The sequence below is a fragment of the Lemur catta genome, chromosome 9 (genome assembly GCF_020740605.2).
Source record: "Lemur catta isolate mLemCat1 chromosome 9, mLemCat1.pri, whole genome shotgun sequence".
Lineage (NCBI taxonomy): Eukaryota > Metazoa > Chordata > Mammalia > Primates > Lemuridae > Lemur > Lemur catta.
The window spans coordinates 18,725,765-18,751,910 of NC_059136.1; the positions used below are offsets into that span (position 1 = coordinate 18,725,765).

A 26,146-nucleotide genomic window follows, 5' to 3' on the forward strand; every position below is an offset into this window, starting at 1 on the left:
AGAAATTTATTTTGTCACAGTTCTGGAGGCTGGGAAGTTTAAGATCAAGCTTCCTGATTTGGTTGTGGTTTACAGATAGCTTCCTTCTCACTCTCACATGGCACAGTGGGAGAGGGAGGGAGATGGAGGGAGGGGAGAGAGAGTTAGAGAGAGCAAGGGGGAGAGGAAGAGAGGCATGCTCAGCTCTCTTCCTCTTCTTATAAGGCTGCCAGTTCCATCAGAACAGGGCCCTAATCTTATGACCTCATTTAACCTTTATCAGCTCCCCTTTATCATTTTTAAAATTTTATACTGCCATAGCAAGTGGAATTTTTCTGAAAGTATATCTTAGTTTATTTAGATTTGATATTTATTCAGATTAATGTTGGTCAATTTCTTTACTTAATTTAAAGAGCTTTTTTTTACTTCAATTAAAAGCTTTTTGTAAAAAAAATCATCCTGGTCACTTTTCAGTCAGTTCTGAGTGAACCTCAGGCATGGACTTTGGGCGCCCAGTTATGTAGGAGGCTCTCAAGGTTGCCTACGTGCCAGGCCAGCGTCATCACTGGGGGACAAGTTGGCAGGGCCCAGCGTCATTATATTTGCACTTTCAGTGACCCTTTACTCATAGGATGAATTTCCACTTTCCATGTATGATGAACAATCTGTATACATGGTAACAGCAGTGTCAGAACTTTCTCTCTTCCTGGGCTTCCCTTTTTTTCTTTGTTTCATAGGTCTGAAGCCAGAAGGGGTATAACAAACAGGTCACATCATTTAGGAATGGAAATTATTTTTTTTTAATTTCATGATCTCCTTCCTATCAGTTTATATAGGCTACGTGAAACTCTGTGTTGGAAGGAATGCCAATCTCAGGAGGGTAGAGCCCAGCACTCTCTCCACACTAGGGCCCAGGGAGTTCAGTGACCCGTCCTGGGTCACAAAAGTAATTACCAGACAAGGCGGGAGTAAAACCTGTGCTTCCTCCTTTTTGCCCAATACAAGGTGGGTTGGAACTAAGAAGGCCGGGCCTCAAAAGGCTGGGCTCTCCATGAGAAGTTGGAATAGGAAAAGAAATCTGTCCAGGACAGGAAGATGAAACGGAAGCCTGACTGTTGGGGTCTGTGCCGGGGAAAGGCTCAGAGTCCTCCATGGGAATTCATAACAGAGACTGAGGAGTGAGGGGTGCCTCCTGGTGCATCCAAGGTTTGGTTTTATACAACAGCATGACCCAGGAAACCCCAGCTCCACACGTGGTGGTGTTAAAAGTGGTCTGGGTCTGTGAGGCTCTGGGGCACCTGATGGAAAGGAGTACAGGGCACCTGGAGAGAAGTCCCTCCGGCCAGGGTCACAGGATCCCACCGTAGAAGGAGCAGCCCATTCTGGCTTTGCACAGATGGAGGATTCATTCCAGTCTGTCCGGTCAGTGAGTGTCATGTGCCGGCACTAGCTCTGCAGGTGGTGAATTGGTGTTTGAGCCCTGAGTTTTCTGCAACCTGACAAATAGTCAATCCGTGCTCCACTAAGTGTCCAGGTGTGCAGGCCGAGCGCACAGGCCGTGCTGTGGGAGGGGAGTCCCAGGCTCTGCTTGCTTCTCTCCCAGGCCCCCTCCCCGCCCTCCACCCTCTCCCGCCACCATCACTGCACCTGTGTCTCCTAAGCACTCGTGCTGTGTAGCTCTCATTAGATTTTACAGACAATGTTACAGATTAAGACTCCATCAGGAATGAAACAGCATAGAAAATAAGATGGAGGCTCAATTAAAAAAAAACAATCTGCTAAAGATGATCTGCAAATTAAAATTAAAAAACATAAAGAAACAGCTCACTTTGAGCAAGCATCGTAAATCTGGTAAAATGAGGAAGGGGACTCTTAAAAACTTAAGACAAAAGAAACTGATAAAGAATTTTAAAATAGTTAAACACAATTAAGCATTGAAAACATAAGAAAAGAGCAAAGTACTCTTTAAAAAGCAGCTTTGAAAAGGATCAAGTGAAATTAAGAGAGATGAGAAACATAGCCATCAAAATTAAAAACTCAGCAGAGGCACAGGCTGGTGGATGAGAGACAGTTGAATGAGCAGAGGCAATTTCCTAGATGAATTACAGAAGGCTAAACAGACGGAAAATTGGAGAGAATGATTTACGGCCGTTGCCATAACATCTACCACTTCTGTAGTGCTTCTGTGTGCCGGGTCCTGTTCCAAATGCTTTGCGGATATTAATGACCTTTTGAGGGAAGCGCTATTATTACTTACAGTTGTGGCAGCTGGAGCAGTGTGTCCAGGGGCACACGGGACAGCAGGTGTGGAAGCCTGGACCCACCCAGAGACTCTGTGCCTGACAAGGAGGCTGGTTTCCTCTCACGGAGCACAGGTACCCTGCATACTCCGGCTAGTACAGTGGAAGGCAGTAATAAATAGAATGTGGAAGAAATGTTAAAAGATAATTTTTAGAAAAGAGGTATAGTTGTGACTCACATGCAGATAAGAAAATGAACACATGTTGAAGAATTCATTCTACTCCTATGACATATGGGGACCAGGCAGATATTCTAGTCAATTCAATGGAAAAGCCAAACCAGTACAAATTTATATGGAGTAAAGGAATTCTGAGATGAATTGTAAATAGATACAAAGGTTGTTTACCTACATGGGCAGGAAATCAAAACACTACCAATTAAACCACTACCAGACAACTCAGAATTTACAGATCTATCAGTTGCCTGCAATCTATATACAGCTGAAAAATAGCTCAAAGACACTGAACGGGGGCGAGTGGCTAACTCAGATGTCCGTGCCGTAGAGGACACATCATTCTCCGTTGAAACACAGCACTTTTTTCTACAGAAGCCATATTCCAAAAGGGCAGCTTAGAATTTAATGATATTGATGAAAAACATAAATCCTCAGATTCGGATGATACAAGTCTGAAGAAAGATAGAAATGAGCCTGCAACATACTGTGCTGAAAAGCTGCAGAATGCCCGAAGCCAAAAGGATCCTAGAAACAGTGAAAGAAAAAAGATAGCTCAGTAACAAAGGATGGTGACTATCCATATAATGACTGCAGGCCTTTTAAAGGCAGCAATAGAAGCCAGAAAAACAACAACAACAAAATCATATCTTTTACGTACTGAAAAAAAATAATTGTCAATATAGAATTCTGTCTTGAGCTAAACTATTCTTTACTTGGGGAGAAAAATCAAAACATTTTCAGGAAAACTAAGACTAAAGAAGTTTGCCACGCAAGGCCATGCTATAATACTGTATTAATGGAACTACCAGAAGATACACCTAGGAACCAGGTATGAGGAGTAGTGAGCAAAGCAGTTGGTAAAAATTCAGGTAAAGATAAACAGGTTTGAATGTATAAAATAATAAAGATGAACTTGAGAGTATTAAAAACAAAGTGAAATTAAAATACTGGAAAATGGTAACATGAAAGGCAGTACGTGGTCAGTGCTTGGAGGTAACACACTCAGGTGCGCTTAGGTTGCCCTGGAAGACAATAGCAGCATCAGCTTTAAATAAAATATACAAGTTAAAAGTGTAAGAGTAACCACTAGAAGTATAAGAATATTTGTCTTCCAAACAAGTAGGGGGTGAATAGGGAAGGAATAAAGAAAATGTGAGAAATCTAAAGAAAGAGACAAATCAAAATCATAACAGTAGCTAGTAGAAATAAAAACAAACATTACAGTAGACAAAATAAGAGTAAATGGATTAGTCACCTGGTTAAAACAGAGATTTCCCAACTATAAATTTTTTTTAAAAAATCCAAACATAGGCTATTTAGATGAAACTAAACATATGCACACAGGAGGTGGAAACAAAAAGAGGGAAAACGACATACCTTCCAAAATAAAATGTGGCTATGTGTACAACACACACACACACACACACACACACACACACACACACACACACACACACATACACACACAGTAAGAAAAGTATGATTAAAGAAGGTAAGGTTACTATGCTTAAAGAAAAACAAATATCTGAGGATATATAGCAAATCTCATATGTATGTATCCAATAAAATAGCCTTGAAGAAAAGTTAGCAGAATTTCAAGAATACTGGGTAAGTCTATAATTATAGTAGAAGATTTTAACATATTTCATTCAGTAATTAATAGTAAAAGAAGGGGAAAAATGTAAGGCTATCGAAGTTTTGAAGTACATAGTTAGTTAGCAAGCCTTTTCTATTGTACAGATATAGATACAGATATAGAAATAAAAACATTTGCATTGCACTAAAAATAAATATCTGAGAACTAAATATCCAAATGTGAATAAAAAACTTTAGCTTGTGTTCTGTTTGTGTGTATGCGCATATATGTGTATGTAGGGAAAAATACATACCTTTTTATTTTATTTATTTATTTTTATTTATTTGTTTTGAGACAGGGTTTCGCTTTGTCACCCAGGCTGGAGTGCAGTGGTGCAATGATAGCTCACTGTAGCCTTGAACTCCTGGCCTCAGCCTTCCAAGTAGCTAGAATTATAGGCACATGCCACCATGCCTGGCTATTTTTTAAATTTTTTATAGTGATGGGGTCTCAGTGTATTGGCCAGGCTGATCTCAAATCCTAGCCTCACACGATCCTCTGCTTTTAGCCTCCCAAAGTGCTGGGATTTCAGTCATGAGCCACCATGCCCGGCCATACATAGCCTTACATGCTTACATTAGAAAAGATTTTTAAAAATCTTTAAATCCTTTTTAGGAAATCGTAAAGACTTTATAAATCTTTCTTAGGAAAATTTGTGAGTTAATTACCAATCTCAAGAAGTTAGAAAAAAATAACATTAAATCCAAGAAAAAAGAAGCAAGGAAGAATAAAGATAGAAATTTATTAAATAAGAAAAATAAAATGAGATCAACAAAGGACAAATTGGTTTTAAAAAAGAACTAATAAACACATCAGGAAATAAATATCAAGAAAATATAGATGGTGCAAGCATTTAGTAGATATAAAAGGGGTTTGTAACTAAATACACACAGGCATTTAAAAAATAGAATAGTATGAATACCTTTATACCAAAAATTTGGAAATTTAGATAGATTTAATATTTCCAAGAAAAAATAGAAAAATAAACCAAAAATTGATTGCATTCCTATAAAAATAGACTTTATTTTTTAGAACAATTTTAAGGTCACAGCATGATTGCGTGGAAAGTGTAGAGTCCCGGTATAGCTCTGACCCACACACAAGCACCTCCTCTCACATTGTCAGCATGGCTGTCCAGAGCAGTTTATTTGTTACAATTGATGAACCTGCACTGACACATCATCATCACCCAGAGCCCATCCTTTATATTGCAGTTCACTCTTGGTGTTGCACATTCTGGGGGTTTGGACACATGTATAATGACCTGTCTCCACTGTGATAGTGTAATGCAGGTTATATTCACTGCCCTAAAAATCTTCTGTGCTCTGCCTATTCTTCCCTCCCTCCCTCAGCCCCTGGAAACCACTGATCTTTTTACTGCCTCCATAGTTTTGCCTTTTCTAGAATGTCATATAGTTGGACTCATACAGTATGTAGGCTTTTCAGATTGGCTTCTTATAGGTAAAGTTCTTCCATGTCTTTTCATGGCTTAATAGCTTATTTCTTTTAAGCACAAATATTCCATTGTCTGGATCTACCACAGTTTACTTATGCATTCACCTACTGAAGGACATCTTGGTTGCTTCCAAGTTTTGGCAATTATGAATAAAGCTGCTATAAACATCTATGTGCAAGTTTTTATGTGGACATGTTTTCAATTCCTTTGGGTAAATACCAAGGAGTGCAATTGCTGGGTTATGTGGTAAGAGTATGTTTAGTTTCATAGGAAACCACCAATCTGTCTTCCAAAGCAGCTGTGCCATTTTGCATTTCCACCAGCAAATGAATGAGAATTCCTGTTGCTCCACATCCTTGCCAGCATTTGGTGTTCTCAGTGTTGTGGATTTTGGCCATTCAAATAGATGCGTAATGGAATGTCATTGTTGTTTTAATATTCATTTTCCTGATGGCATGATGTGGAGCATGTTTTTATATGCTTAATTTGCATCTGTATATCTTCTTTGATGAGGTGTTTGTTAAAGTCTGTTGTCCATTTTTTAATTGGGTTGGTTTCCTTATTTTTGAGTTTCAAGAGTTCTTTGTTTATTTTGGATAATATAACATACCCTTTATCAGATATATCTTTGGCAAACATTTTCTCCCAGTCTATGGCTTGTATCTTCATTCTCTTAATCAATATATTTTTAAAATGAAATTTAAAAATGTGAGTTTACAGGCAAGTTCTACTCAGCATATGTTCCAGTTTTGAACATACTACAATATTAGCACACTAAATCTAGCAATAATTTAAAAATAAATCCTAACAAATTTAGATTTCTGTTAGGAATGCAAGTTTTGTTTAACTTTCGAAATATCCATTAATATAATCCATCCTATTAAAACAATGAAGCAGACAGAATAAACAATTGTCCTGGGAGCTGGAGAAAAATCAGTCGCTATTATTTAACAACCATTTGTGAATTAGAAGAAACCTCACCTAACCTAAGTTCTTTACCAAAAGCTCATTTAATGACAAAACATTAGAAATTTCTATATGTGGAACAAAATAAGGATATCAGTTAACATCACCTTTTAAAGATATCATAGTTGCCATATGAATTTAAATAGTAAGAAAAGCAAACTATTTAAGGATTAGAAATGAATTATCATCATTTATAGGCCATATTTTTTAACATAGAAAACCCCTAGAGACTATCTAGACAAAATATGTTGGCTACAAAGTAAGCTCTATAAAAATATCAAATGTATTTCTGTGTTCTTAGAACAATTAGAAAATGTAATTTAACAAGTTTTATTTCCAATTATCTGCAATTGTTAAAAAGTATCAAATCTGGGAAAAACCTACATAAATGTTGAGTTGTATCATATTTATGCCTGGGAAAACTCAATATTATAAAGATGTCAAATTTTCCCAAACTAAATTTAATGTGATTCCAACTGAAGTCTCAATAGGGTCTTCATGTCATTGTACAAAGAGATCTGAAAATTTACAATGATGGGCAAAGGGTCAAAAATAGCTAAGACAATTTTAAAGAAAAAGAACCAAGTTGGGGGACTTGCCTCGCCAAATACCAACACTTTCATAATGCTGTAAGATTAAGATGATATTGTCCTGTATCAGGGACAGACATATATAACTCAGTGAATAAAAGAAGGAGCCCAGAAACTTGATACGCGCTGTGATAACATTAACCTGTGTTATTTATAACACAGTTATAATCTATCCAGCTATATGGCCAATTGTTTTAATTGTTACCATTACATCCATGTTATATCTAATTTGCCATGTATATTAGTGGTTAAAAAAGAGATTACAGAATGGATTCTTCTGGAAGCCTCCTGCCAATGCCCCAGACTTCTGCCTCCTGGAGTCTCTGGCAGGTAGAAATAACCGTAAAAATTTGGTTCTGCTCAAGACTTTGTGGTCATGGACTATGACAGGCCACATTGCTGGTTGCAGACCCTTAACATTTTAGATTAAAACATACAGCTAAATTATTTATGGCAGAACATCTCCATCTCCCCCCACTCCTTTTCTTTTAACAAAATTCATCTATTCTAAACAGACCTGTTCTTCCTCTAAAATCTGGACATAATTTACATCAGCGTCTCAACCTTGTGTCTTCACATGGAATTGGCAGCTTTTTTTTCCTTAGGGGATTTAAAATAAATGGCATCTTAGATCCATTCTCTCCTGAGATAAAGGAGCTTCCTCCTTCGTTGCTTTTTTTGATAGCTTTCATTTTTATCTCTTCAGCTCTTCCTTCTCTCAGTGTTTGGAGGATGATGAGAGCTCAGAAGGAATGGGACTGATTTCACAGGAAATCTTATTAATCAGGGTCATCCGGAGCCCACACAGTATCCTCTTTGCAGAAGTACAGTGTTCCTGGATTTTTCTTGTTTTCTTTCTTTCTTCTTCTTCCTTTTTTTTTTTTTTTTTTTTAAAAAAAAAATCATCTTAGCTGGGTGCAGACTCTCATTCTGGTGAGCACAGGCCCTACCTAGTGTGGGTTAGTCTTGCTGGGCTTCTTTGGTGGCTGGGCCTCCTTGGTTTTCTTCCCTCAGGATGCTGACAGCTGGGCTCCTGGGTCAGATGCCGTCTGCTCCATGGATGGCAGGGTCACTGTCACCTCCCCAGCTTAGGGTTGAGCCCCTCCATGCTGAGTCAGGAAGCAATACTGAGGCTGGGATCAGAGTACTTGTTCCAGGGCCAGCAGCCCTTTGCGGGGACAGAACCAGGTACTGCGTGGGGACCCCAGGGGAGGCAGAGGGGGGAGGGGTCTAAGCCAGACCCACAGGGTCCACCTGTGCCCTGTGGGCTTTCCCTGCTCATGTTGCCACTGATGTCACAGTGTGTAATGTTATGAGGATTGGGCCCCTGAGCCCTACTTGGCCCAAACCCTCTTTCTAGCCTCACTGCTAGGGGCAGCATCTCACTCACCCCATGGTCCAGGCCAACCAGACCTTCCTGGAGCCTCCCTCATTCTGGTTAATCTCCAGGTGTGTGAGCTGACCATGGCCTCTGCCAGGGGCGTGTGTCCATGCTCATTTCCACCTGCAGGAGCTCTTCCCATGTTTAGAGCCTGTCCAGATGCTTCTCCTCCTGACCGCCCCCGGGGACGTAGAGCTTGCATCCTGAATATCTGAGTTACATTGGCCCCAGTCGTCCCCTCTGTGGTGGGGCTGAGGCTCAGAGCTCTCCTCACACCAAAAGTGAGCTCCTGTCATCGCTGGCCAGTGGGGACAGAGGCAGCTGGAGAAAGGCAGTGGTTGCAGGGCCTGAGGGCCTCGGGCTGGCAGCCTTAAGAACTCTGCAGATGCATTGTGTCTTCTAGCAGTCAAGAAAACATATATATTTGACCATTTTTAAATTGTTTAATACAGAAAATTTCAAATACACACAAAAGCAGAGCAAGGAGTGAAATGAATCCTTTAGCTCCCTCCCCGTTTCCACGGTTAAGGGCATTTGGCAGCTGTGAGGCTGCATTATTAGCACATGGCCTTGTAGGCGCTGTTAGCTGGCGTCTGTCGGGCACCCCGGTGTGCACAGTGCCAGACCATGCAGTAATTCGTGCCAACGCTGTGGACCCCGAGGTCCTTGCAATGGTTCTGGCCACTCACGTTTCAGAGGTACCTCATTCCTGCCTCAGCTGTTTTCAAACTGAGATTTTAGCAGCAGGGCCCTTTTTCAAACACATCTTATCTCCAGCCTTAATGCTCAAAACAGATAAAGCAGTATGAGCACAAATATGTATTACAACAGTTTACTTTTATATTATTTATTTATAAAATCACTTTGCCTATGGGAAAGAATCACGAAATTGCCATCGTGAATATTAAGATTTGGATTTTGATAGCAATTCCAGTGTCACACAATTCCATGTATCCCAATATTTTTTTTGGATGAACAATATTCAGAAATCACTGAGTCACACAGGTAAACCGTTGCTAATGGCAACAGTTTTTAATCTTGTTTTTACCCATTTGCCTTGTGATCTTGAGAGTCTTTTACCCATTTGCCTTGTGATCTTGAGAGTTTGACCCATTTGCCTTGTGATCTTGAGAGTCTCTTCAATTAAATTGATCCAAATGTTTGAAGGAAAAGCTTGTAGAAACTGGGTTTTTTTGTGTTTTGTTTTTTTTCAAAGTTGAATCGCTGATCTAACGGATGCTCACAGTCTTTACAAAAATATAGGAAGAAACCCAAGCTTAAAATAAGCAACACTTTGCACCCTGCACCGTGCATCAGACCACACTTTCTGTGTTGCTGCCACTGAGAGTGGCAGTGGGGAAAACATGACCGGTCTGGGACAGGTTCACTGCAGTATGATTTTAGGCACAGACCTGAGTTTGTTTAAAAGAGCAATGCAGATCTCATTTGGTGACTCCTTTCTTTACAAGGGATTCAAATGCATGGACATTCATGGCAAGAAGCATTTTAGTTTAACTTCTACCCAAAGGGAGTTAAACAGGCCACCTAAATTCATATATTGGTAGTCTCTGAAGACTTAAAATTTTGTTAACAGTCACTTAAGTGTGTGTTGACTTTTATTACCATTTTCAAATCCAAGAAAAAGAAATTACTGTAGTCAAACATAGGCAGAAACCTTGAGGAAGCCCCATAGAATTTCAAGGTTCCAAAGAACCCAGCTTGAAAATCATGGTACTACCCAGGGTGAGTTTGGGAAGGCCTGTGGTTTCGGCTATTTTGTGCCTAGTCACTGTTTATAAAGTGACTCACTGAAACAGTCAGATACAGACTGCAGTCAAGAAAAGAATATTTACTCTTGATCCTACGGCTCTCTCCCTGTGTGTGTTTGGAAGTGAGGGGGTGGATGTGTCCTTTTTCATCTCAAAGGACTATCTTTTTATGACAGCTTAGCTTCCCTCCCTCCCTCTCTTCCTTTCTTCCTTCTTTTAAACTTCATCACATTTTTGTTTGTTTCATATTCAAACATGACTTCCTTGTACAGTTTTTTCATGGAGTTTCTGGTTGCTGTTTTTTTTTTTTTTTTTTTTTGAGACAGGGTCTCTGTCTGTCACTCAGGCTGGAGTGCAGTGGCATCATCATATCTTACTGCAGCCTCCAACTCCTGGGCTCAAGTGATCCCCCTACCTCAGCTCCCCGACCCCACAACCCCAAGTTGCTGGGACCACAAGGCATGTGCCATGACACTGGGCTAATTTTTCTATTTTTTGTAGAGACGGGGTCTCTTTAGTTCTTAGGCTAGTCTCAAACTCGTGGCCTCAAGTGATCCTCCTGCTCCTGCCTCAGCCTCCCAAAGTGTTGGAATGACAGACGTGAACCACCATGCCCAGCCTGGTTGCCTTTTTTCTTATTGCAAGAATTTTTTTAAATGTGTCCTTAATCAAACCCATGATGTTTCCCAGCTCCCTGTTTCTTCTTTCTGTCCTGAATCTGCTCCATTCTCTCCCCAGGACCCCAGCGTCTGGCTCTGATTTGGATGCACCCTTTTCTAGGTCCACTGCCCAGCTCGTTGTGGAAATTCCTTTTCTTGATCTCCAGTTTTAATCTAAAAGTGTATTTCTTCTCTCTTGTTTTTCATGCTCATTGTTCCGAAGCTGACCGATGAAATATACATGGGAAACTGGCTCTCTGAGGCCTTAACATTCTTGAAAATGGCTTTTTTTTTTTTTTTTTTTGCCTTCATGCTTGGGTGGTTTCTCTCTGCTCTAGGAAGCTTCTTTGCATTATTTCTTTGGTAATTTTCTCCCTCCCACTCTCCCTGTTGGCTCCTGATGGAGCTTCTGGTAATGGAGCAAGTTACCCTAGCCTTGTCCTCTGAGCCATCCCTCCTTTCTGCCTGACATTTTATTCCTGTGATTTCTATTAGCCTAACCTCCCACTCATTTATACAAAGTTATTTTATAAATCACATCATTAATTTCCATACTGCTCTCTGTTTTTCTGATGGCAATATGCTCTTGAATTTTTGGAGGATATTACTTTTAAAAGAAGTAATTTTTCAGTCTTTTCATTGACACTTTCTGGATGGTTTTTGTGTGCCTGTTCTTGCTTGTGTGTCTCATGCTGAAGACTGTCCTCAAATGTCTCGTGATCCTGAGTTTTCCCCTGGGAGGGCCTCGGGCACAGTAGTGGGGGCAGTTCTCACCAGGGCCCCAGGTGCCAAGGTGCGGGGACCTTGACTCTGTGGTGCTGGCCCCTGACTGGCTGCCTGTGTTTTCTGGAGGTGGTTTATTTTTATTTACATATACAGCTGTGTTTTAAGGGTACCAGGGATTTGTTTGAATCAGGTGTGATAAGGCACAGGGACCTGGAAATGACTGTCATGAAGAAAGTATTTACTCACCCCTCCTTACAAGCAGGAGGCTTGGCACATGATGCAAGGCCACAGGGTCAGTCATGTGGCGCAGAGAGTGGGGAAAACCCAGGCAGGAGACTTCATTGTGGTTTCTGCAGGAAGGAACGGGAGAGGCAGCGTAAGCAGGCTTAGCCTTAGGACTGGCCAGTTTGAATGACTTCTGCAGGCTCTGGGGCAGAGGACTCTCCCCAGTTGGCTGGTACCCGGCTCTGAGGTGATGAGGGCAGGTAGATGGTGACCCCAAGCATGACAGCCTGAGGAAGGAGATATTTGGGGGAGTGAGCTCTGGATTGATTGATTTATATTTGAAAGGGGAGTTCATGATCGAGTTGTTTACTATGTCTGGGGCTTGACTAGCCCTGGGAGAGGCAGTCCCTCCAGGGACAGCAAGACCCCAGATGGCAAAGCATCAGAATACAGAAAATCCAAGACATGGTTAATGTAGGCTGTTGGTTTAATTGCTGTTGTTTTTTCCTCTGTGTGTGTGTGTGTGTGTGTGTGTGTGTGTGTGTGTGTGTGTTTCCTTTATACCAATTGTTAACTCCTGGCTGCAGGACACTTGAACATGGGTAGGGGAGGGGGCTGAGGCGCATTCATCTAAAACTCGAACTTAATTCTGCAGCCTTCCCCGCCCTGCCCATGTCCTTTATCATCACTAATTATGGGCCCTCTGGTGCAGTTTCGGTCATTCAAGATACATGTATTAAGCACTAAACAAGTGTGGGCCCTGCTCAAGAGGCTGGAACTAGAGCTCTGAACACAGTGGGTCAGAATCCTCGCCCCATGGGGCTCTGGGGAGGCAGCGTGCTCCCCTCACTCCTATGGCCTACGCCTGCCTATGTCCTCCTAAGGCATTTTCAGGTCTCATTTTGGTTAAGAGCCTTGCTTTGTATACGTTAAGAGAAAAATCACAATTAATGTGAAAATGGAAATGGGGGTAGATACTGGCCGCCTTCGAGCTGTGCTCTAAGAAGACCTCCCGGGAGACCCACGGTGGTGCTTGCAGGCCAGGTGTGGGGTTGCCCGAGTGCAGACAGGGGCTGATGACAGCCCCAAGGGCACTGGGGGAGATGCACAGCCTGGTGGCAGGAGCTCATGAAACCCTTTTCCTGTTTCCAGTGCTGACGAGCGATTTGACGCCACGTTCCACACCAATGTCTTGGTGAATTCTTCTGGGCACTGCCAGTACCTCCCCCCAGGTAAGCGCCACCTCCTTTGTCCTCTTCCAGTTAGAATATTCAGGTGAGTTTGGGTATCAGTCCCCACTGTGCCCACCGAGAGGTGGACCAGCTTGGCGTGCTATGCACCTGCACCTCTGTCACTGCCGCCCCTCCTCTTCTCTTCGTGCTTGCACGTGTTTCCTCAATTCCAGCATGCGGTCCTCCTCCTTTGTCTGGAATCGTGGTGGCTCCAGCTGTCTTTGCTAGTGTGTCGTATGTTACTTTCTTTTAATTTCTGCCCTGTGTTCCTTAAAGTTAATCCACAATTAAAGCCTCCCTGGCTGGGTAATTTCCAGCTCACCTTCAACCTGCAAGCCGGATCTCCAGGCCCTACTTCTTCATTTCAGCTCAACATTTTCCTTCCCACGGGACTCCCTGTCTTGGCAGGTGCGGCCCTCCGAGTTCTAAGGGTGGGAAGGTGAGAGTTCCTCCGTCCCATCTTGAGTGCATATGTTGTAGAGCACATGCTGGCTCCATGAAAGGTCCCGTGGTTTCAAAGTTGGTGGCTACCTGACTTGTTCCTGAATGAGTTTGTGTCCTTCTCGACCCTCGGCGGTTAACTGCTTCCTGGGGTTGTTTCTTCTGCCACCAGCCCATCATTTCAGTGCATTCACAGGGCCCTGCGCTCTCAGTGAATAATCCACCACATGGGACATTGGGGGCTTATGGCCTAGGGCACATTCAGGGTGTGTTTTAGCATATTGATGTTAGCAGTTGGGGTTTCTTGACCTTTCAGGAGATTTTTTACAAATTCTTTCCCAGGATTATCTCCCCCACTGCAGCTGTTTGTTTTGTTTAACATCCTTCTCACAGGCCATCTGCAGCTACCTTACCACCTCCCCACTACTGCTCGCACACACACACTAACGCAAAGTCACACTCACACACATACACTCACACACTAGAGTGCACAGCCCTCGCCTGCAGTCAGCCCCTGGCTCAGGCCCTCTCATCCCTCTCACGGCACAGGCCAGGCTGGCGTTGCCCCCTGAGTGATGTTTACATGCTCTTCCTGCCAGCAGGTGACAAGCAGCCCCGGGCTGAGTCTGTGTTTGCTCACTTAGACTCCACCACTGAACGACTGACTGAGTGATTGAACCTGTCACAGCAGATACCTCCCAGTCATGTCTGCACTAAGTGAAGTAGTCCAGCTTTCTGGGTTTTCTATCTCAAAGCATCTGCTTTCCTGCTGCTCCCTGGATCCACACCCCGTGCATTTCCTCCCAACAGCAGGCCCCGAGTGCAGGGGGCTGCGGGGTGAGCCTTCCGTGACACACAACGGCTTTTTCACCGGGCCTGAAAATGACGGCTTCTATTTTGAGGGCTATTTTAGAAAACAACCTCCAGCAGGGACTCGTGTAGAAGAACATGGTGCTGCAGGTTGGTTTGAAGGCTGAGGCTATTTCCAGCTACAGGAGCAGCACTGGGGATTCAATTTTCAAGCTCCTTAATGCAACAGCCCCTCTTGGGCCTGATTCCTGAGTCCCCACCTCGGTGGCCCTGACTGGGACAGGACACATCGTACTGTGACCGTGGGAGTCTCTCACAGCGTTGCGCTGGGGGACAGCAAGCCCCCACGCCTCGGGGGAGTGTAGACTGGTTCCCGATGCTGCTGCGCCTGTGGGTAGGGAGGCCTGGGGGAGAAAGAATGTTTGGGAGCAAGCTTAGAAATAGAGGCTTGATTATACCATGACTTTTTTACCCCGTGTGTTTATTTTTTAACAGCTTTAATGAGATAGAATTTACATATCATGCATTTTAAATGCATGATTCAACAATTTTTAGTATATTTACAGAATTATGCAATCATTACCAACCACAGTCTAGATTTAGCACATTCCCATCACCCCACCATGATGCCTTTTGCCTGTTTGCAGTTAATCCCTGTTCCCATTGCCAGCCCCAGGCAACCGCTGATCTGCTTTCTGTCTCTAGAAATTCTCTCTCTCGGGTCATTTCATAGAAATGGAATCGTAAGGTTTGAGTTTTCTAACTTGCAAACAATGGTTTTGAGAGATCCAGCCCATGGCTGGGGGCAGTATCTGTGATGACACTGATTCCCGTGAACAATGGATGCGGTGCCTCACATCAAATTTAAAGAAACTTGAAGACAAAACATTTATTATCATTTCCCAACTTGGCTGCAGGGTGGGGTCCTTCTTTGCAAAGTGATTGAGTCCCTTCCTCCATGAATTCTTTCTTTAATTCAGTAGCAGAAATTTATAGAGTGCCTGGCTGGCCCCATGAGCACTGGGACACTTAAGCTATTCATGTCTTCCAGAGATATCAAGTCTCTCTCTGGGTAGGGACTAGCACGCGGACTTAGCTGCCTGGAGTGGCCTATTCTCTCCTCTCAGTGGCCCTCGGGGAAATGCGCGTCCACCCTGTCCTAGCCTGGGATAGCTCTTTTTAGTGGAAACTCTTTCCTGTATTCAAGCACTGTCTCTTCAACTAAAATCTATCAGTTCTTGATCTAGAATTTAAACTTGTTAAAATCTAGTTTTAACTAGAATTCTAGATTATATTTCTAGATAATCAAGTGTCCCCGCAGTTTTTAACCTAAGAAAAATGCTCACCCTACCCCACTCCAAACACCCCCCTACGTCCCCCTACATCTCAGATTCAATTTTTAACCATGTCATCATTTTTATCAACTTCTCTGAGATTTTGTACATTCTTTATTTTTCCCTTATTATTTAGAGTATGAAGATGCTCATGGTAAATGCAAATTTATACAGCTATTTTTATTTGTACACAGAAAGCCCTCAAAACAGTTTTCTTTGACAGAGCTTGTCAATATTGTGTTTGAATTTTAAAACATAGTGAGGGTTGAGCTGAGCTTCTGTTAAAGAGATTTTACACAGACACACACACAGACACACACATACACAAAAAGACTCAGTTTGCTCTGGACAGGGTAAGCTACAGTTTGGACAGGTGGGAAAGGCCGAAGGAACTGCTTTGTATTTTGAGCACATCTCAGTCAGCATCTGTTTCAGTCTTCTGACTGTTTCTATCACCCACGTAGGCATATTCAAGAGCTCCTGCTACATCGACGTGCGCTGGTTTCCCTTTGATATGCAGCAGTGCAAACTGAAGTTTGGGTCCTGGTCTTACGGAGGCTGGTCGTTGGATCTGCAGATGCAGGAGGCAGATATCAGTAGCTACATCCCAAATGGAGAGTGGGACCTCGTGGGTAAGCCCAGGAAAGAGATGAGACTAGCAGCCGGGAAGAAAGCTACTTTATTCCTGGGCAAGCTAAAGTTTGTGATTTTCCACTGTCCTTTTCAGTGAGAGCATTTATTGAACTCTGAAGCATTATCCATAATTTACTGAGAGCTATATGATGAGAACAAAACAATTGGAAAACTTGATGCTTTCTAAGAAGAACTTGCAACTATAGTGAGGGCACATTTGAATACATTGGTGCTAGTGGAGGTATCCCCCCTACATTACTCGAATCCAGTCCATTCCTAAAATCAGTTTGCACAGCAAATTTCAGTTGATGGGAACCTATATTTGATTATTTTAAATCGAAAAACAATGATTACATTTTTAACACTTGAAAATTGACAATGTATTGTTAATCATCATGTATTTCCAATCCGTCTAAAGAATATTTACCCATTTGCTTCACTGTCACTAAGATACCCGTAAAGAATTCTATAATAAACCAGCAAGGGTCTATTTAAACACTAATCACCCAATTTTTTAGCATTTAGCAAACTCCAGGGCTGTGCTTGTGTGTGGCATACTCGATGAAATAAACATGGTAATTCATTGTATTCTAACCATGGTTCCTTCTTTTCTCCTCCCCATGGAGGGATCCCCGGAAAGAGGAATGAGAAGTTCTATGAGTGCTGCAAAGAGCCGTACCCAGACGTCACCTTCACGGTGACCATGCGCCGCAGGACCCTCTACTATGGCCTCAACCTGCTCATCCCCTGTGTGCTCATCTCCGCCCTCGCCCTGCTGGTGTTCCTGCTCCCTGCAGACTCCGGGGAGAAGATCTCCCTGGGTAAGTGCCCGAGTCTCTGGCGGGAGTCTGGGACTGGAGGCCCTTCCTTGAAGTCAGCTCTGCAAGGCTCACTGCGGACAGTGCAGTGGCCAGTCGGGGTCTCGGGGGCCCGTGTGGCTCATCACACACAGACCTCCCAGCCCAGGACACCGGAGGCTCCTGGTTCAGGTTTAGTGCCCTCTGAGAATACTGTAGGATCCTGGGATTATCTGCCCCTACACTAAGGACAGGGACACGCAGGGAGGGGCCAGATGGATTCTGCCCTGAGGGGCTGTGCTTTCTCCCCTCCTGCAGCACCACCCTGTTCCTTGGTGGTCACTGGTTAGCATTCCTTGTGGACAGATAGTAGTTTAGCTCAATGTCAGCTTGTATTTGTGTGCTACTGTACACAGTCCAGTCCCTGACAATCACTCCCACATGAAAGTAAGGAAACTAAGATTTCGAATGGTGAATGGGTTTCTCAATATCTTAAAGAGCTACTAAAGATCATGTGCAGTACATGGTAGAAATCACTCTCAAACTGGCATCTTCTGAGTATGAGGCTCACAAACAGTAAATGACATATCCAAGGTCACACAGCTTTAAGTATCAAACTTAAGACCTGAAACCAGGTCTTCTGACTATATATTTTCTTTTTCCTGCTACATGAAAACTACCTCTCAATAATAATGCAATAAGAAAAATGAGAGACAATTGTGCTAAGTTAAATTATTCTGTTTGTGTTGATCCTTCCAAAGTTCTGGCTCCTAAACTCTTGCCCATCAGGGACTCCATTGAGACTGGTGAAAGGCATGGACTCTGTCCAGGAACATGCACATGCGCATGTGTAGAGAAACCATGCATTCCATGACGTTCCCCCAGCACTTCGTTGTTTGAGTCTCAGGTTGGGAACCTCTGTTAGACAACATTTGGGCCTTACTGTCTGTTTTATCTAAGGAACCACTGTGTGTTTATGTTTTAGGGATAACGGTTTTGCTCTCTCTCACTGTCTTCATGCTGCTTGTGGCTGAGATCATGCCAGCAACATCTGATTCCGTGCCATTGATAGGTAAGGCAAGAGCTGGGCTCCTCTCTTAAAGATAGGGGCTTAAACAGTGCCTAGGATTGCCCCACAGATGAAACTAGGAGGCAGATGGCTGTACTGCCCCCATGTTCTGCTGGGAGGGGATGACTTGCTGTAACCATTCTGAGAGTCACCTGGGCCCAAGTAACGGGAAGGGGATGTCCAGCTTTGCAGTTTGACTTTAACTTGCAGAAATGCCTCCTTACCCCCATAATTCTCCCCATCGTGCTTGCTCTGAAGCCAGATATTTTATCATTAGGAATTTATTATTTTAGCTTAACATGTTGTTTTCCCACAAAGCCTTTGTTAAAATGGGGGAAGCACACACTTTAACTCTTAGCCACTGTTTCCTGAGGTAACTCAATCTCTGCATAGAATAAAAGTCTTTGGGGAAATATGAATGGGACAAATATGTTTTGCCCAGGACAGGTGTGAGGCATGACCTTCTGCCTAGGGATTGACAACAGCATTGAGAGTCTCCACTCCCACTAGGCGGTAGAGGCTGGAAACAGGAATGCAGTCTGTGATTATGCCTGTTGGCCCTGCTACCTGAGGACCATCCTGTGTGGCTAACTAGGGGTAGGTTGCACTGGGAGCACCTTGCACAGATACCCCCAGGCTTAAGGAACCAAGCATCCAAGGCCCCTCTTTGTGGAACTCCCCTATGTGAACATTTTGGCCACAGGAACTGTTGGTGTGAGAAGCCGTTGTGGTTGTCACATTTCTTTTGGTACCATCCAGGCAGGGTGGAACCACCTTTCAACTTGGCTCTGACCTCGTTCGTTCTACACTACCTTCTGACACACTGCTTTCAATAGAGACTTGCAACAGAAACTACCTTTCCTGGGGCTGCTGGCAGCCTTGTCTTGACTGATGAACCCCCTAGGAAGGGCTTGGTTGGTGCACAGCCCACGTCTAGAAGGATGGGATGTTGTTGGCCTCAGGCACATGAGCTTTGCTGCCCTCTGTTGAGCACTGACCCCGGTCATTGTATCAGTTCAGTCTGCTCAGACTGCCCTAACAAAATACCACAGACTGAGAGACTGAAATAACAGCGATTTATTTTCTCACAGTTCTGGAGACTGTAAGTCTGAGACCAGGGTGTCAGCAGGGGTAGTTTCCTCTGAAGCCTCACTCCTAGGCTTGCAGACAGCCACCTTCACGATGCTTTGCCCCTACGTGGTCCTTCCTCTGGGCACATTGAGTCCTCTTGTCTCTTTGTGTGTCCAAATTTCCTCTTTTTGTTTGTAAGAACACCGGTCAGATTGGATTAAGGCTCACCCTAATAACCTCATTTTACCTTAATTACCTCCATCCCTATCTCCAAATACAGTCACATTCTGGGGTACTGGACTTAAAGCCTTGGCATGTGGATCTCAGGGGGACACAGTTCAGCTTGTAACAGTCTCGGTTTGGTCCACTGTCCTTCCCCTTAGCAAAGGGCCCTGATGCTAATGTAAGTCCCACATATTTACCTCTGACAGAGCTCTTCCCAGGGACCTCTTGGTCTCTGTAGGAAGCAGTGAGTTCCTTCCTGGCCAGAGGGCGGGTGGTGGGCTCAGCCAGGTGTGTGGGCCATACACTTAGGCTCCTGTACCACGAAGCTTTTGGCTTAGAGCTCAGCCCTCAGGAGTGGACAGCTACGCCCAAGGTCTTATAGTCAGAGTTTCCAATTAAAGACCACTTCCTCTGTGCCAGGCTTTCTCCTAGATCTTGGCCCAGATAATCCCTAATTTCTGCACTAATCCTGTGACAATGAGATTTTTATTTATCTTAATTCTGACTGCTTTAACAAATTGCCATGGACCAGGCAGCTTAAACAACAGGCGTTTATTTCTCACAGTTCTGGAGGCTGGAAGTCAGAGATCAGGGTGCCGGCATCAGGTTCTGGTGAGGGTCCACCTACTGGTTTACAGGTGGCTGTCTTCTCACTGTGGCCCCACATGGCAGAAAGAGAGCTAATTAGCCCTCTGGCTTCTTTTTACAAAGGGCACTAATCCCATTTATGAGGGCTCCATCCTCAGGATCTACTTACCTCCTCTGAGAAAAATGCTCGCTGTTTCTCTGCTTGTACGACACACACTCCAGATACCAGATGTGCAGGTTTTCCCCACACAGAGCAATTCTCTGACACCAGCTGGGTGTGCTACAATTCAGTTTAGTTCTGACACTGTCTGCCTAGAGCTGGCCTCTAACCCCACAGGCCAGGGGCTCAGTCACACCAACGGCCCTCACTTCAGGTGCCAGTTGCACGTCTCAGCTTCCCGTGCTCTGAGTAATGACTGCCCATCCTTGGGATCAGTCATTTACTAGAATGGCTCATGAATTCAGGAAGGCACTTTATTTATGTTTACTGGTTATTATTAAGGACATTGTAAAGGATACAGATGACCAGCTAGATGGGAGAGATGCATAGGGCCTGTGGGATGGGGTGAGGAGCTTCCATTCTCTCTGGGTGCACCACCCTCCGGGCACCCCCATATGTTCAGCAACTGGAATCTCTCTGAGCTCTGTCCCTTCGGGTTGTTAAGGAGGCCTCATTACATAGGCATGACTGGTTACATCATTTGCCATTGGTGACCAACTCAATTTTCTGTCCCACTCTCCTCCCCAGAGGTCGAGAGTGGGGCATTTCTAATGATAAGGTTGGTTCCCTTGGCAACCTGGCCCTATCCTGAGGCAACCCAGGAGCCCCCAGCCACCAGTGATCTTATTAGCATATGAAAAGACACATATGACTTGGGGATTCAAGAGTTTTAGGGGCTGTGTGCCAGGAAATGGGAGGAAGACCAAATATTATTTCTTATTATAAATCACAATATTGTATCTCCCAAAGGCCCACCTCCAAATTCCCTCTCATTGGGACTAGGGTTTTAACACATGAATTTTGTGGGGACACCACAAACATTTCATCTTTTGCATTATCCCTGTCGAAGAACTCGGGGCCCAAAGAGGCTGAGTAGCCTGTCGAAGCTCCCAGCCCGCAGCTGGAGGACCAGGGCTAAGCGTTTTTCAGATGCTCCCTGCTGTTTCTGATCTGGGCCTAGGGAGAGACACACACCAGGGCCCACCCTAGTGGAGGCTGACGTTCTAGGCCTGAAAAGTCACTGTCACTGACGTCTTTGTCAGGCTGAATAGCTGAAACCCCTACCCTGAGTCTCCCATGAGATGGAGCCAGACTCATTTCCCGAACTAACAGCCTAAGTGTCCAGGGCCAATAGAGCAGCCTGGAGTGCCAAGGTTTGCCCTTGTCATACCTCTAGAGCATGTCCGAGGCTGGCAGTCATGATGGTGACCCCACTACCCTGTCCAGAGTTTACTCATGGTAATAGCCTTTTCACCATCCTTCCAGGCACTGCTAGCTCTCATGGACAGACAAGGAGGACAGAGTGTCTGGAAATGGAATTAGTGAGGCAAGGCCACTCCACGGGTGGGAAGTCAGACCTCCCAGGCGGGTCTCTGCCCAATCGGAAGGTGGGCGGTGGGCTGCAGGCCTGGCCAGCAGCAGGAGGCAGTCCTGTCTGGCACCTGGACAACACTCTACCAGGCCCGATGGGCAGAGAACCTGGTCAGGGTGTGCCTGTCCTGCGACGTTCAGCTCCGAGGGAGCCCCTATGTCTCACGCTGCATCTGTTCTCTCCGCAGCCCAGTACTTCGCCAGCACCATGATCATCGTGGGCCTCTCTGTGGTGGTGACAGTGATTGTGCTGCAGTACCACCACCACGACCCTGACGGGGGCAAGATGCCCAAGTGGGTACGTTCCTTCCACCCTCCCTAAAGGACGCTCCTCTTATGGTTTATCTATTTAAAAAATCACACAAAAACTGGTGTTCCTAAACAAAGAGCTTTATTCTTCACATGGCTTCACCTGCCTGCATATGTTTGCATAGAGTGCAGTCATGAGGAGGGTGCTCCTTACTGTCCCGCAGCACTGGGCTCACCAACTGCAGCTGCAGCTGCAAGGTGTGACGTGCATTTAGTCACCCTCCAGGAATAGGGAGTTTCTGGGCCTCCTAAACACATTCACTGTGCAATAATTTACAGTTACCTAAATGTTAACTTAGGAAAGATTGCTTTTTAAAAAATTGCTTTCTAAAGTTACCCTTTCCTCTCAGATTTTTTTTTTCCCAGGGCCCATTCCCCTCACACACTTAATAAAGACCCTCCCTCTAGCTCATGGTGCTGGCATTAGCGGGAACTCAGCCTGGATGGTGGCATCTCATCCACAGATCACATCACTACCGTCCCTGAGACCTGTTTTGAGAAGGCCACCCCTTAAAACGCTGGGATACATATGCACACATTCACCTACGTTCTTCTCTGTCTGCCTTAGACCCTGACACACCTAGGCTGGATGCCAGGCCAGGTGTGATAGCAGGGGCCTTATGTGTGTGTGTGTGTGTGTGTGTGTGTGTGTGTGTGTGTGTATGTGTCTGTCTCTCTGTCTATTTGAAGCAGGTAATACACTTACCGATTTCAAAAGTCAAAATAAAATTAAAAGTATACACAAGCAATCCTGCTCCCATTCCTGCCCCTCACCCTGCGTCTGTCACCAATACTGATAAGCATTTTAAGCATTCATTCCTTTTCCTTCCAGTGTTTATTTATGCAAATACAAAATTGTAAACACTTATTTTTATTTCTTATAAGTATTTTGACTGATGGGAAGATAATGGAATTAAGATATGAAGATATATTAATAAAACCATTTTTAATGACCTGGAGCACTCTATGGCTCCAGAAAAATCTTAATTAAGAGAATATGCTAATTATTCACCTCTCAGCATAAAAGCTTATTAAAACCAATTGGCTGCAAATGAAAGATGAAGCTTATACATCTCTCTTGCTTTATATAGCACGCTGCGTTTTTTGTTTCATTCCGTGTGTATCTGAAACACAAACAGCCTCTGAGGGACTTTTATTATGATCTGTTGCTTTGAAGAAGACACTGCTGTGCGCAGTGGCATTATGTGACATTTGCACAGCTAGAAACAAAACTGTAGCCTAACGGAAGAGGTCAAGAGCGCACAGTCTGAGAAGTGCCAGGAGGATAATTTTATCTTCTGAGATGCTTTGGCTTTGAAAGCTAATGACTCAGGCCATGGAATTCCAAGTAGACATGGCGGTATGGATCGTGTGAACCTGGGACGTGCACCAGGGGATGTGCAGACCCCCGTGTGGTGGGAGCAGTGGCTGGTGCAGCCCAGCTCCTCGGGTGCACAGCCGCCACTGGGTCCAGACACTTGCTGCCCAGCAGCTTCCTTGCGGGTCTGGCTCAGGCTCACTGGTGCCTTCCCAGAGGGGACTGCGCTAAAGTCTCAGGATTTTGAAGAGAATCTCATAGACACCTTTACAGATGAGGACATGGATGTCTAAACAAGTTAAGTGACTTAACTACTTGCTCACTGTAAGACCGTGAGCCACTTTATAAGCCTCTTGAGCATCAGTTTGTCTGCTGTAAAATGGGGGCATTATACTCAACTTCACAGAGACCCGAAAGGCCCAAGTGGGATGATACATCTCATGAGCCTTGTACAGGGGTACAAACTCAACCGAGGTTTCACACGAGGCCATGTGTCCCTGCTCCTCCACGGTCAGCAGACCTGGCCTTTGCAGGATGTACAGAGCGCCTCTTGTTTTGTAAAAAACACTGTGAAACACAGGTTATCCTTACAGCGTGCGGCAGTGGAGCTGGTCTCATGTTTCTTGTTCTTTTCATCGCCTCCTTCCAGACCTGGTTGCTGCAGTTATCTTTGCTAAGATGTCATAAAAAGATTACCCAGAATGAATCCCTGCAGATAAGAACTTCACGACTTACTATCTGTACCTACATATAGGAAATATACCTGCTAGGTTGCTTATGGAATTTCCCCATAATCATAAAACAAAATGAAATGAAATCAGGATCTAGATAATTTCAGGGAAAGGACCCACTTTTCACGCACTTATCTGGATAGGTGTTAGAGAGTATTTTTTTTTTCTTTAAACCTGGATTGAGGCTTCAGATGTTTCCCTTCTTTCTCTGAGAGGCAAAAACAATATAAACTCTTAGGGTGATTTTTCTTCAGCTTCTTTCATGGCCGTAGGCACCGTATGTTTATAAAACACTTTAGAACAGAGCACAACAAACTATAGCCCCAGTGGTCAAATACAGCCTACCAACTGGTTTTGTGAACAAAATTGTATTAGCAAACAGCCATACCTATCATTTGCGTGCTTTCCATGTGTGCTACATCAGCAGAGTTGAGTAGTTCCAGCAGAGACCTTGGAGCATGAGATATTTACTCCCTGGCCTTGACGAAAAGTTTGCCAACTACTGCTTTTTACTTTTCAAAAATACTTTCCCAGACATCATCTTACTTGGTCTTCATCGAAGCCTAATGATTGAGGTTAGAGGTTCCTAAACTTCCTTGGTTCACAGCACATTAGTATCTCAGGAATTTTTTTCACAGAGCCCTTAGGCCAAAAGAAATAATACCTAATGCTCTCTTTATTAAATAGATCAAAGCAACTTCATAAGTGTTTATGCCTTAACAATGTAGCACCTGTAGGGGACAGCACAGCCTCTCAAATCTTGGGATCAGATTGGAGACCACTACCTTCATTTTCTGTTTCATGTGGACTTCCTTGGTACTTGCTTTTTATCAGGGCAACTTTGAAAATCAATTTTGCAAAGATAGATTGTCATCACAAGAGATGTGGTTATCTAATGCTGAAAGCCTGAACTTCATCAAGCTTCAAGTTCCTTTGGTGTCTGATGGATGTCCTAGGTTGCCCTTAGAAATTTAAAATCTGCCAGGCACTCCTGGGAGCTTGCAGTGGCCTTCCAGAGAGCCTAACATGTAATGTGGGAGCCCGCGTTAGGTCTGATGGTCCCCTGGTTACACATAAGGAAGGATCAGAGAGGAAAGTGACTTTCCTTCCTTACACAGCTCAGGGGATCTCTTACCAAGACACCCTTCTTCTCTCAGGAGGCTGTCTTCCCTGGGACTGCAGTGTGCCTGCCCTGAGGAAAAATTCAACTTGCTCCCAGGGTGATTTTCTGTAAGGGTTTTATTCTGGCCTCACATTTGACTCAGCTGTTTGTAATGCACGGGTACTGCTTGCCTGTGTAGCATCATCTGAGAGGCGATGGAGCCTGTTAACACCAGGATCAATGAAGTAGGACTTCTTTTTTTTTAAATATATAGTTGCAAAATTTTTTTAATTTTTTCAAAATATTAAGGGGGTGCAAATGTTTTTGTCACACGAATAACTTTTGGTCATATCTATAAGTGTGCCCATCACACACATAGTGTTCCTCATCGTACCTGTTAGGTAAGTTTTTACCCCTCCCCTTCTCCCCTTCACTCCTTCTTGATTTCCAATGATTTTGACTTCTTTTTGTGCCAATGTGTGCCCATCAGTTAATTCCAAATTATTAGAGAGTGCATGTGGTATTTGTTTTTCATTCTTGAGATACTGCACTTAGGGTAATCACCTCCAGTTCTATCCAAATTGCTGCAAAAGACATTAATTCATTTCTTCTTATGGCTGAGTAGTACTCCATGGTATACATAGACCACATTTTGTTAATCCACTCATGAATTGATGAGCACTTGGGTTAATTCCATATCTTTGCAATTGTGAATTGCGCTGCGAGAAATTACATTCGAGTGCAGGTGTCTTTGTGATAGAATGACTTCTTTTCCTTTGGGTAAATAATCAGTAGAGGGATTGCTGGCTCAAATGATAGGTCTACTTTTAGTTCTTTGAGGAATCTCCATCCTGTTTTTCGTAGAGATTGTACTACTTTGCAGTCCCACTGACAGTGTATAAGCATTCCTTTCTCTCTATATCCACGGCAGCCTATTGTTTTTGGACTTTTTAATAAAAGCCATTCTAACAGGGGTAAGGCAATATCTCATTGTGGTTTTAATTTGCATTTCCCTGATGATTAGTGATGGTA

At 44.0% G+C, this 26,146-nt stretch overlaps 1 protein-coding gene across 1 annotated transcript in view; it reads left to right on the plus strand.

Annotated features, from left to right (window-relative positions):
- CHRNA7 (cholinergic receptor nicotinic alpha 7 subunit) overlaps positions 1-26,146 on the plus strand; it is a 108,907-nt gene that overhangs the window by 77,181 nt on the left and 5,580 nt on the right. The window contains exons 5-9 of the mRNA XM_045561853.1: positions 13,016-13,095; positions 16,145-16,312; positions 16,940-17,134; positions 18,096-18,182; positions 21,843-21,952. Of these exons, the coding sequence (XP_045417809.1) occupies positions 13,016-13,095; positions 16,145-16,312; positions 16,940-17,134; positions 18,096-18,182; positions 21,843-21,952 (640 nt within the window). The remainder of the gene's footprint in view (positions 1-13,015; positions 13,096-16,144; positions 16,313-16,939; positions 17,135-18,095; positions 18,183-21,842; positions 21,953-26,146) is intronic.